The sequence below is a fragment of the Rhinatrema bivittatum genome, chromosome 13 (assembly GCF_901001135.1).
Source record: "Rhinatrema bivittatum chromosome 13, aRhiBiv1.1, whole genome shotgun sequence".
In the NCBI taxonomy this organism is placed as follows: Eukaryota; Metazoa; Chordata; class Amphibia; order Gymnophiona; family Rhinatrematidae; genus Rhinatrema; species Rhinatrema bivittatum.
In genome coordinates, this window is record NC_042627.1 from 7,294,831 (window position 1) to 7,307,677 (window position 12,847).

The 12,847-nt window shown below is 44.7% G+C and overlaps 1 protein-coding gene across 2 annotated transcripts in view; it reads right to left on the reverse strand.

Annotated features, from left to right (window-relative positions):
- Positions 1 to 1,752: 1,752 nt before the first annotated feature.
- Positions 1,753 to 12,847, reverse strand: part of FTSJ3 (FtsJ RNA 2'-O-methyltransferase 3) — a 32,424-nt gene continuing 21,329 nt past the window's right edge. For both annotated transcript variants that reach the window (XM_029575204.1, XM_029575205.1), the window contains exons 18-22: positions 5,921 to 6,018; positions 5,624 to 5,726; positions 4,351 to 4,534; positions 3,687 to 3,781; positions 1,753 to 2,214 (exon numbers count right to left, since the gene is read on the reverse strand). In XM_029575204.1, the coding sequence (XP_029431064.1) occupies positions 2,016 to 2,214; positions 3,687 to 3,781; positions 4,351 to 4,534; positions 5,624 to 5,726; positions 5,921 to 6,018 (679 nt within the window). In that variant the 3' untranslated portion in view covers positions 1,753 to 2,015. The remainder of the gene's footprint in view (positions 2,215 to 3,686; positions 3,782 to 4,350; positions 4,535 to 5,623; positions 5,727 to 5,920; positions 6,019 to 12,847) is intronic.

Below are 12,847 nucleotides of genomic sequence, written 5' to 3' on the forward strand. Positions count from 1 at the left end.
TTTCCTGTCTTTTAGCCAGTTTGCTATCCAGTTTGTTCCAGCCCCTCTGTCATTGTGATATAATTTGTACCGCGGAATAGCACTGTCCCATTGGTTATCCTCCTTCCACCATGTCTCTGAGATGCCAATTAAGTCTATGTCATCATTCACTGCTATACATTCTAATTCTCCCATCTTACTTCTTAGACTTCTGGCATTAGCATACAAACATTTCAAAGTGTGTTTTTTGTTTGTATTTTCATTCGGCTTTTTAATTGATAGGGATAAGTTAGAATTTTTTTTAGCTCAGGTGAGTTTTTAGTTACAGGCACTTGGACTACTTTTCTTATTATTGGAACCTCACTGTCGTGATGCCCTAATTCTAATGCATCATTAGTATCCTTTGAAGATATCTCCCCCCAAACCAAGCGCTGCTGAGCGACTGTTGGCTTTCTCTCCTTTGTTCTAGTTTAAAAGCTGCGCTATCTCCTTTTTAAAGGTTAGCGCCAGCAGTCCTGGTTCCACCCTGGTTATGATGGAGCCCATCCCTTTGGAAGAGACTCCCCCTTCCCCAAAAGGTTCCCCAGTTCCTTACAAAACTGAATCCCTCTTCCTCGCAACATCGTCTCATCCACGCATTGAGACTCGAGCTCTGCCTGCCTCTGGGGACCTGCACGTGGGAACAGGGAGCATTTCAGAGAATGCTACCCTGGAGGTTCTGGATTTCAGCTTTCCTACCTAAGAGCCTAGATTTGGCTTCTAGAACCTCTCTCCCACATTTTTCCTATGTCGTTGGTGCCCACATGTACCACGACAACCAGCTCCTCCCCAGCACTGTCTATAATCCTATCTAGGTGACGCGTGAGGTCCGCCACCTTTGCACCAGGTAGGCATGTTACCAGGCGATCCTCACACCAGCCACCCAGCTGTCTACATTCCTAATAATCGAATCACCAACTATGACGGCCGACCTAACCCTTCCCTCCAGGGCAGTAGCCCTTGTAGACAAACATTCTAGCTTCTGTTTATTAGCTGCCTTACTGACTATTAAAAGCACAAACACACTAAATAATATACCCCCAATAGTAATTCCCAAGCAAAACTTACTGATTCCTTTCAGCCACCAGCAAGGTGATCCTGTCCTCTCAGTGCTCCCATTGGAGGAAATGGAACAAAGAGCACCAGAATGTTTAAACATTCACAAAATCCCTTTTTGTGTGTCCTGGCACTGATAATACCCTCCCTGCTGTGTACTGCAAGTCAGTCCTCCCCCTCACCCATGAACCGCAACCCTGCCAATGCCAGAAATGCAACCTCATCTGTGCCAGACAGCAGTGCCGGGCCCTCCCCCTTTCAGAGGGTAGTGCTAGTGTTTTCTCCCTCATCCCCCAGCAGTGTCACAGTGTACTGCCAGCACCCACCTTTTGGGTTTGGGATGGTTACCACACAACCCATGTGACCTGAAAATATATTTAACGCATGCTAAAGAGAATCATAAAGTTTCCTTTTCAAAAATCTATTCTAACCGCCACAAATTTGGGTTGTGATTGGTGGCATTTGATGTATTGTGGAATTGTATTAATACTTTCTACCACTGGGATTTCATGTAAAATTGTAATTTATAAGTTTGTTTTTGTAAACCACTTTGATTTACTTGTGAAAGTCGCTCTAACAAGGAAATAAACTAACCTAACCATGACCAATCATAAATGTGAAATGGGTCAAATCACCATATGGAAACGGTAAAGTACCACAGGGAAGGGAGGCTGAAAGTTTCACACTTTAGAATTTCTTAATAAAATCTCTACTCCAAAGATCATTAGAAAAGAAATACAGGATATGGTTTCCCTGACCAACAGGAAGTGACCTCCCATGAAACAGGAAGTGATGCTTAAGATGGAGCAGGGGACGTTTCCTTAGCTCATTCTTATTATACATAAATATATTTTCCCTTTGAGTAAAAAGGAAAGATGTTTAAAATGACATTCCAGTCTCTTTTGGTTTCTGACTAAGCAGAAACAAGCGTCAGGGTGTTCTCATTTTCTCTTGCGCACGTGTTTTTTGCTTTGGTTCTTCCGCTTCTGGGCCCGCATGTCTTTCTTCATGCGACCGTCCACTACCTTAAAGTGACCCTTGACCCCAGCGGGTCGGCGTACTTTGCGTCCCACTCCCTTTTTTGCCACAAGATAGGTAACCTCTCTCTTCTCTTTTCTGAGTCCTGCCTTCTTATAGATGCTGAAAATAGAAAAGAAATGGATAAAATTAAAAAGAAACGGATAACTTAAAAAAAGTTACTCATGCTGCACTTCTCCCCTCAAAGGAGACAGATGGTATCCTGCAGAGGGATGCGGATAACAAACTCCCCCAACTCTTGAAGCATGAGGGGAATTCAGTCTGCAGGAAATCCAGTTTCCTCCCACACACACACACCATCCAGCTCCTCCACAGTAATTAACGCTCCTGTTTTATATACATTTTGCTCTGTGTCATGGGGCCATTCCATCAGTCATTATTTTGCCACAAATTTATTATGTATTTGCATGACTGATGAGAGAGGTGATCTGTCCCTGTAAGAGGGAGCGGTTAACAGGAGGCACAAGAGAGAAGGCAGCACGAAGGAGGTGGGTACAAAGAGGTAGGCAGGAGGACAGGGTGAGAAATATGGGCAGAGAGACAGCAGAAGGTATGGGGAGAGACGGCGGGAAGGTGTGAGAAGACAAGATGGAGAAGTGGTGTTAGCATAAAGGTTTTTAGACCAACTGTAGTTTTATTGTTTTTAATACAGCCTCTTATCCAAACACATAAGAACATAAGAAATTGCCATGCTGGGTCAGACCAAGGGTCCATCAAGCCCAGCATCCTGTTTCCAACCGAGGCCAAACCAGGCCACAAGAACCTGGCAATTACCCAAACACTAAGAAGATCCCATGCTACTGATGCAATTAATAGCAGTGGCTATTCCCTAAGTAAACTTGATTAATAGCCATTAATGGACTTCTCCTCCAAGAACTTATCCAAACCTTTTTTGAACCCAGCTACACTAACTGCACCAACCACATCCTCTGGCAACAAATTCCAGAGCTTTATTGTGCATCGAGTGAAAAAGAATTTTCTCCAATTAGTTTTAAATGTGCCCCATGCTAACTTCTGGAATGCCCCCTAGTCCTTCTATTATTTGAAAGTATAAATAACCGATTCACATCTACCCATTCTAGACCTCTCATGATTTTAAACACCTCTATCATATCCCCCCTCAGTCGTCTCTTCTCCAAGCTGAACAGCCCTAACCTCTTCAGCCTTTCCTCATAGGGGAGTTGTTCCATTCCCCTTATCATTTTGGTCGCCCTTCTCTGTACCTTCTCCATCGCAATTATATCTTTTTTGAGATGCGGTGACCAGAATTGTACACAGTATTCAAGGTGCGGTCTCACCATGGAGCGATACAGAGGCATTATGACATTTTCCGTTTTATTAACCATTCCCTTCCTAATAATTCCCAACATTCTGTTTGCTTTTTTGACTGCTGCAGACACTGAGCCGACGATTTCAATGTGTTATCCACTATGACACCTAGATCTCTTTCCTGGGTGGTAGCTCCTAATATGGAACCCAACATTTTATTTACAATAGAAATTCAAGAAGTGCTATTAGCAACCATCAGAAAATCATCAATACACCAGAAAGTAAATCGGTAGCGCAGATCTCACCTGCGTAGCTGAGCTGCCTTCTCACGCTCCGAGATATCCACAGTGTTCACCACAGCCTCAGCCTTCTTCTTTGCCTGCTCCTGTTTCTTTAGCATCTGTGAGAAATGGATGGGAGGGGGGGGGTCAGACACCTTGCCTCCTCTCAGCCTATGCAGCAAATCACGTGCAGCCACTGTCATTACTTCAGTTTTCAGGGCAGCAAGGCCCCGCTCTACTGATGTCAGGAAAGTGGGGGCGATGTTTGCAGGTGGAGGGAGGAGAATCACATAAGGTACTAAAGGCCCCCAAAACACGCAGGGTTTCCCACCTTCACGTCCACCTCTATCATCTCTGCCACACGGGCAGGGCTATGGAAGTTATGGTTTTCCCAATGTAACACTAAGCCAATTTCCCTGGCCCAAGCAGTAGAACACGGTGTTGGGAACGCCTTGTGGGAAATCCTGGTTCAGTACATTGGGTTTCCAACGTGAGGCCTTTGGAGCTCTTGCTAGCTGCTGGACACCATTTTCTATAATCTTGGCAGGCCAATTAGACTGCAGGGTGAGGATCACGTGACAGATCTAAATCCACCTTTCCCCTATGAGATTATTGCCAATTTCAATAAAGTGAGGCATCAGCACAAGCCGGTCGCTAGCAATGAAGATGGAACCGGGACTTTCCTCACCCGCCTCTTCTTTCTGGCCTTGGCTTCCGCCACCTTCTTGATGGGCCGGGCATTAAGCTCCCGCCAGCGCTGCCGGTACTCCTCCACCATCTGGCGGTCCACTGGAAGCTGTTTCACTTTGTGCTTCTTCTCCTCTTCCAGGAACCATTCGGGCAGCTCGTCCTCCTCCTCGTTGAAGGTGTACCTTGCAGGGAAAGACAAGGTAACGACAAACAGCAGTCGTTAACGGACAGGAAGGGACATCAGTGTGAGCCCAAATGCTGTGATAAAGTGATTAGGTGTTTGCAGAGGGAAAACCCTCACTTTCTCCTTAGGATTAAGCAGTTAAAGAAACCTGAACCCAGAAGCAGTGCAGAGAGTTCTAATGGTTTTTTTTTAATATTTTTAGTCTTGTCCCTTTTTCATGTTGGGGGCTTAAATTTGAATGGAGGGGGATCTGATGCGATACCTTTTATCTACTTGTTTGTGTTACTTACATTATTCCAAGAATATCCGGTCCATATTCAGCTAAGAAAGTTAGCTAGATAAACAAATACGGCTAATTTAGCAGTGCAGCCCGCATAAATCTGAGTTAACCAGATAAGTTTATCTCGCTAACTTTACACCTGCTCAATAGCAGGTCTCACTTATCCGAGTAAGTATGAACGTTAGCACTTATGCAGCTAAGAGCCGGATAAGCAGCCCCGCTCCGAAATGCTCCCATCCTGCCCACCACAGACGGATAACTATTCAGCTGGATAAATAGTTATCTGGCTAAGTGATAGCTGCTGAACACGGATGAATATTCAAATACTGCCACTTAGCCATGTAAGTCCGAACTTATTCAGTATCACTTAGCCAGATATCAACCTCTCTATATATTGCAAAATGCATTTAAAAAAAATAAATAAATACAAGCTTGTTGCACTCTTGACAGCTATGAGGAAGTGATATCAACTGCAGCTGTGACTACACATCTCAGAGAGGAAGTGATATCGAAACTACTTGCTTTCACTGGGGGAAGTATGCTTTCTATTCCTAGGCTTATTGAATAACTCCATTTATCTTAGATAGGCTAAGCCAGTCCTGATAATTTCAATTCCCTGCATGCTTGAAGATAGAGACCTGTTTTTCTCTGGGAAGCAGGGAACCAGATTTCTATGCATGCAATGGGAGTAAAACCAGGACTGGCTCAGTCTATCCTAGGTGACCTGGTGTCACATCTGGTAACCCTATCCACTCCCAAGAAAGGAGGTGACACACGTGATCCAAGAGTCGGAGGCTCACCAAGTACCTGCTAAAGGATCCATCAATCAGATCTCTTGTCGCCTTCTTTGAGGTAGCAATCACAGTCCCCAGAGCCAGTCCTTCAGGGTCCAGGATCCGGGCCTTTTTAACTACAGAAAGCAAAAGCAACTGAAGCGGTAGAATATGCACAAAAAATCAACACCCCAAGGGTCTCTGCCCACAAGTCAAAAATATTAGCAATAAAAAGTGTGCAAGAGACAGGACGATGGGACACCAACAGAAAGGGATGATTATCAATGAGAATGGAGGCCACGGTGAGGACACTGGGACTCCTCCTGCTAACCTGTGCGCTCAATAGGAACCACCTCAAAGCCCTCGCTCTCTTCTTCCTCCTCCTCCTCCTGTGGACGCTTCTTCCCCTTCTTCATTGCTTGGATCTCTCTGAGGACAAAAGAAGAAATCAGAGTGGGGACATCAATGTTCCAGCAGACAAACAACTGGCTAACACCTGGCCCTGCTCTCCCTCATTCACAGTCATAGGAGGAGGGTACCAGCTGGGCACAGCAATATGCCAAGGAGTGAAAGTGAGGCGGCGAAGCGTAAAGCCTCTGAAAGGTCCAACAAATCTGCAAAAGCAGCAGCAAAACTCACTTCTTCATTATATCAAAGATTTATTGTAAACCAAGCTCCGGTTACAACGTAAACAGCAGCTCGGTCCCCCGACACAGGCTGCATTGGAAGGGACAGAATACTGCACATGTCAGCAAAGAAACACGCTGCCAAGGTCTCCCTCAACCGTAAGATTTATTGCTTCTCAAAAACGATATTGCTCTTAGCTTCTCTTTGGTCAACATTCAGCTCGTGACCTAATACATCAGGTTGTTCAAATTACTGTCAACATTAGATCTGAACATCCTGTTACTAACCACTTAGACTTAAGAACTAGCCACTACTTATTACTATGCAATAGCAGCATGGGATCTATTTACCATTTGGGATCTTGGCAGGTACTCGCGACCTTGATTGGCCACTGCTGGAAACGGGATTCTTAGTTTAATGACCCTCGGTCTAATCCAGTATGGCAAATTCTTATGTTCTTATGCTTATTCTGGGCTCCAAGGGATAACTACAGAGTATTGTTGCCCTCTAGCATCTCAAGAAAATCACAATTTGTCTCATGCAGGACAGGATCCAACTGGTTTAAGCTATAGATGATACGATTTAATGACATCATAATCAACATGGAACCAATCAGATTCAGTATTGTGAGGTAATTCAGGACAAGTTCCTAAGCAGCAGCAGAATACCAAGGCAGAGGGACATGCAGGAGAGAGTATACTGTTACTGTTAGAGGAATTTTTCTGTATGATCACACTTTGTTTACATGTTCTGCTGCCATCTGCTGGAAAACTGCATCAACCTCTCTCCATCTACAAGCAGGCATGATTTAGCCAGAACACATGGGTGACATCATATGACGACGCTGACATGGACCCAGCTCTCAAAGCTCAATAAAGACTTTACTGAGCACGTACGGGAGTTCCCATATGCGCACATTGCCTCGTCAGTTTTTCGTTCTCCGAGCTACTGCATGGGTATGTCCCTGTCTTCTCAAATTGTTTGATTTCTAGCCTCATTGGAAAGTCTCATCTGCCTTGTTGCATATTTGATTTTTTTTCTGCTGACTTAGCAGCCGAACAGAGCTTGCTAGTTCTATAAAAAGGAGAGAGAAATGAGTTTGGAAATTTCCAAGGCCAAGACTACTGCTTACATTTGTGGGCTCCAGATGTCCATCACAGATATGCATTCTAGCTGTGATCACTGCCTGGGCTGACCATGACTCCTCTAACTACTACAGACGTGGTTGGATACCTTTGAGGGTGCAGGATCCTGAGCACCAGTAGAGGTGCAAAGAGCACTTAAACAACACAAGGAATCCCCTTCTGGGGCCATCTCCCTTAGTGCTGAAGAAAAGGTCAGTGCCACTGGCGCAAGGCTCCACCGGAGCGGACCCTCCATCAATGTCGAGATAGCCTCATTGGCATAAGTGCCATCATCCATGTTGCGGAAGACCCCCCCCCCCAAGATGCTGAGCCACCTGTTTTACCCAGATCCTGCGCAGACCAGGATGTTTTTTCATCAGCATGGAATGCACATTCTGAGGCAAGCCAAGGTGCTTTCAATTCCATTGGAGCGAATGCTTTGGCATGTAAGCCCCACAGTCCCATTGCTGAGGCAATGGCACAGAAGGAGATCCTACTGATGCCATCTACGAAGCATTTTCAACATGGAGTGCCTCGGAACCAGCCACTTCTCCAGCAGATATAGTTGCCAAGATCCTCTCTGGCTCTACCAACAGCTCCTAGTGAGGATGAGCTGATCTGGGTTTCTGAAAAGAATGTCTCTGCTTCCAACTACAGTGCAGATGGCTCCTCAGCCAGTGGGAGCTCAGTCAGACTGGTGAAGAATTTCTTTGCCTTTAAGTCCTGAAGACTGGAGAGGGAGGTTGGAGCCTTTCCTGTCGAAGTTGGAGGAATTTATCACCACATAATGGGGCTGCCATAGAGTTTCATGTGCTTCCCCTCAGGGACTTCCTGAGGAGATGGATTCTCCTCCTTCAGGGGAGTCCCTCAGAAGAGAAAGAAATAAGATCTGTTCATTCTGAGTTCCTGCCAGACATTAGGGGAATGGGGCAGGGACCCTTGAACCCAATCCTGAATGGTACGCAATATACAGGCCATATTATGACGACGGAAGTCTGGGCAATTAAGGCTTCCCTTTGTAGATGTTACCATGTTATTTTCATTGTTACTGTTACTCTTAGTTCCTCTCTCCATTTTCTCATCTAGTTCCAACCTCATTGGTTTTCTGTATATCTCTATCCCTTTCCTTTTTTTCCCAATCCCCTCTTCCTGTTCTATGTAATTCCTACCTTTTCCTACCTTTTCAGTTTAATGTCGGTATAAAAAAAGTTAATAAATAAATAATAAATACAGGCTGTTGCAAGATACACAAGGGGAGTCTAGCACTTTCCCCTCTCCAAATGAAACGTGTGAATTCTCTCTCAATTTTTTTGAATATCTTTGTGAAGGAGCCATAGGGGGGCCACATGTAAAATATACAATCATTTAGGTAACTCAATCATCTTTAAGAAGATGGATTTGGCCAGTTATTGAGAAAGGCAGATTCATCCATTTCTGGATATTATTATGTCTGAGATCTGAGGAGAGGCTGAATGTTAGCTGAGATATATTAGTTGGAATACGGATACCTAGATACTTCATATCTTTATGTACCCATCTCAAATGATCCCTCCCAGGTTCGTTGAACGTTACCCATCACATCTAAAACTTCTGATTTGTCTTGGTTTATCTTCAAACCAGCAAATTTACCAAATTGAATTTGATGTGTAAGAACTCGAGGTAGTGAGTTCTGGGGAGACGTTAGGAAAATGAGATCATCATCAGCGAAAGCCACAATTTTAAATGAGGTCTTATCAATTTCGAGACCTGGAATTTGAGGGTCCTCTGCAATGATACTTAGAGGGGGGGGGGGGGGGGGGTCGATAGAAAGCAAATAAAGCAAAGCTGAAAGGGGGCACCCTTGTCAGACTCCGTGCCCTATTTGAAAGGGATTAGATCTGCCCCCATTTGCTAATATGTAGGAGGTGGGATTTTTATAAAGAAGAGAGATGTTAGCCATAAAGGGCCCGGCAAGACCAAATCTCTCTAGAACAGAGAATAAATATGGCCAGGACACTATCAAAGGCTTTTTCTGAGTCAAAACTGACTGCTATAGCTGGTAGCCCTTTTTTGTACAGAAATGCATTACCAATATGAGTTTGGTGATATAGGAACTTGCAGTTCTACCTTTGACAAACCCTACTTGGTGAGAGGAGATAATAGAAGGAAGAATGGCACTTAATCTATCGGCCATTATTTTGGCATAAAACTTCAGGTCACAATTAAGCAGTGAAATTGGCCTATAGGATGCTGGAGATGTGGGATCTTTGCCTGGTTTAGGGAGAACCATAATGGGTGCTGCATTGAAGCCTTGTGAAAAGGCGCCAATGTGAGAGGCAGCAGCATGGTAGAAGTCTTGTAGTGTTTGTGTGACTTGGTTCTTTCAGTATTTTGTAGAACTCATAAGAGAACCCGCTGGGTCCTGGTGCTTTACCAATTTTGCTGGTAGATATAACATTCAGGATTTCTTGAGTCTGTATAGGATGGTTCAAGAATTCTAATTGGGCTTCTGAGACACGGGGTAGTGAAGTTATGGGAAAAAAAAAGCATTTTCTTCAAATGTGCTCCCTGTCCTATATTCGGTGTATAGTTAATATAGAAGTCTCGGAGTGTATTACAAATTTCAGGATGGGTTACGGCTCAAGTGCTTCGTGACGTTTTCAACCTTTCAATAAAGGTGTTCCCCCTAGCCATTCGAACCGCGTCTGCAAGTAATTTGCCAGCTTTGTTACCAAAGCAGAACAGTTTAAAGGTTGGAGCGTTGTAATGTGAATTGCGCTCTTAGATGGAGATATGAATTCAAACAGGTGAGGGTAGCTAAATAGGTTGACCGAGTCCGTTAACGCGTCTATCATTTGGTCCTTGGCTTCTTTTAGATTCAAGGTCTAAGATGGTTTTATTCAATTTAGCATTTCTGGGTTTCAAATAAGCTATAATTTCCCCCCGCATGACTGCTTTGCTAATCTGTCAAAGGAACAATGGATTGTCTGTGTGAGCGCTGCTGTGGGTGAAGAAATCTTCCCATTTAGTTTTCAAAAATTTCTGGAAGTCTTTATTATCTCGAATAAATGTGGGGAAAAACCATAGAAGGACTGTGTCTCCTAATTCCGTGAGATGGAAGTCTACCCAACTAGGGGTATGGTCTGAGACTGCCATAGGACTAATATCGGCATGTGTGACATGGTGACAGAATTTCTGAGAACCTAAGATGTAATCGATCCTGGATAAAAATGGTGAACTCATGAGGTATGGGTGAAGTCTTTTGATGTTGGATTAAGGGTCCTCCAATAATCAAGGACTTGGAGTTGATTACAAAGGTACTGAATGCCCTTCCGGTGGGGGATGATATAGTCCGAGATTGTTGCAGAGGGAGTTTGTCTATTTAACTGTGTCTCCGACCCCCGCCCTAAAGTCTCCAGTTAAGAGCCAGCCTTTCTGGTGTAATAGGAGAGTATGGTTTAATTGTTCAAAAAAGCTGTGGGAATAATCATTGGGTCCGCAATGATTACAGATAGTTAGATCTCGACCCCTAACAGAGCCTACCAAAATAATGTAACACCCTTCTGAGTCTTTATTTCTTGAGATAATTGAAACTGAATAGACTTATGAAAGAGAATAGCTACCCCCACTTTTTTTACCTAAAGCCTTAGAATAGAAACAAGAACCCACCCAATCTCTTTGAGGTTTTTTTATGCTCAGAATCTGATAAGCAGGTTTCTTGCAAACAGGCGATCTTTGCTTTATGCCTAAGAAGCTGTAATATTTTAGTTCTCTTGATGGGCGAACCTAGTCCACTGACATTAAAGGAGACGATACGTATTTGATCACTCATAAAACCTGTGAGATGTGTTTGACAGGCAGAGACAGGCGATGTAGTAGTGGAGTTCCTGAGCCCCCCTAACCTAGGCTCAGGATGAGATCAATGTAATAACTTGATATACATAGTCTCCGACACCCTTGGAAGCATACGTATAGCAATAACTGCAATTCACGTCTGCACCCTGGTAAAATCTTAAAGAAATTAAAAAAAACCCCTCACCTTCCCTTCCCCCACCCCCAAAAACAATATCCCGCATATTGTCGCCGAAATACACGGCGAATGGAGCCACGTTTGTAGGATGTGCGGGCACCATCCCAGTGTAAAGAGAAATATTTAAGCCTATGGAAAGGGTTTTTCCCCCCCTCCCCTTAGAGGGTTATGAGACCCTTCCACTAAGGAAATGCTTACTTAACTAGCACTACACCTTGAAAGAGATGAACCCCAGTGTAAAGAAAGAAAAAGGAAGAGAGAAACAAAAACCAAATATATCTTAATTTGGAAGCCAAAAGGTACAAGGATGGCTTTGCAACTTTTGGATGAAAGGTGGATGGTGCACAGATCTCAGGGAAACGCGTCTGCCCTAGCTCATCACATCACGTGACCCCCCCCATGGCCCAGTCTTAACGGGCCATCCACTGCTAGATTGAACAAATTTGCAAACCAAGGTCTCAGTAGCTACTCCGGAGCCACGAGAATCACCTTTCCTGGATGGATCTCTATTCTTCTCACAACTTTGTCCACCAGAGGCCATGGCGGAAACACGTAGACCAAAATGTCTTGTGGCCAAGGAAGAACCAGGGCATCGACCCCTTCGGCTCCACCCTCTCTTCTGTAACTGAAGAAACAGGATGCCTTGGCATTTTGCTGAGTTACCATCAAATCCATATGAGGAATGCCCCATCTGCAAGTAATATGGGGCATTGCTTCCTCCTATAGCTCCCATTCTCTGGGATCCAATTTTTGTTGGCTGAGAAAATCTGCTTGCACACTGTTGGACCCTGCTATGTGAGAAGCTGCTATCAAGGCCAGATGCTGCTCCGGCCTAGCACATAAGCATCCCCGCTTCCTGAGCAACCGCTCGGCATTGTCTGACAGGATTCTGATCGGATGTTGAACAAGAGGTAGGAACTCCTGCAGAGCCTACCACTCTGCTCTCGTCTCTAAGTGACTGATGGCCCAGGAAGCTTCCTTCGCTGACCACTGGCCTTGTACTGACTGGGACTGAAACACGGCTCCCCAACCGGAGAGACTGGTGTCTGTAGTCACTCCCCATCCACTGTGGCACCTCCAGATCCATGCCATGGCACAAATGGTCCCGACCAAGCCACCATGAAAGATTGGACCTGGCTGACTCTGTAAGCAGTAGTGGAAGATGAAACTGGCCAGTGATCCATGCTTAGTGCTCGGTTCATGGCAGATCCGCTTTATGTGGCGCAGTGTTTGCACTAACGTGTGTAAAGCTGAAACCTCTGATGGAATCAGCAGACCCAGGACAAGCAGACTTTTGTTGGGCAGTGGAAGACATGGAAGAATGTATGAAGCATCTGATCCGCTTAATGTATGAAGGTTTTGACCCCCCACGGCCAGCTCTCTGGCTGCTTTCATAGAAGCTAGAAGACTCGCATGCCTGCAAACGAGTGGTCTTCAGGAAGATGTGCACAATTGTTTGGCAGATGTATCCTGTATAAGGGACAGCTTGGTCGGCAAC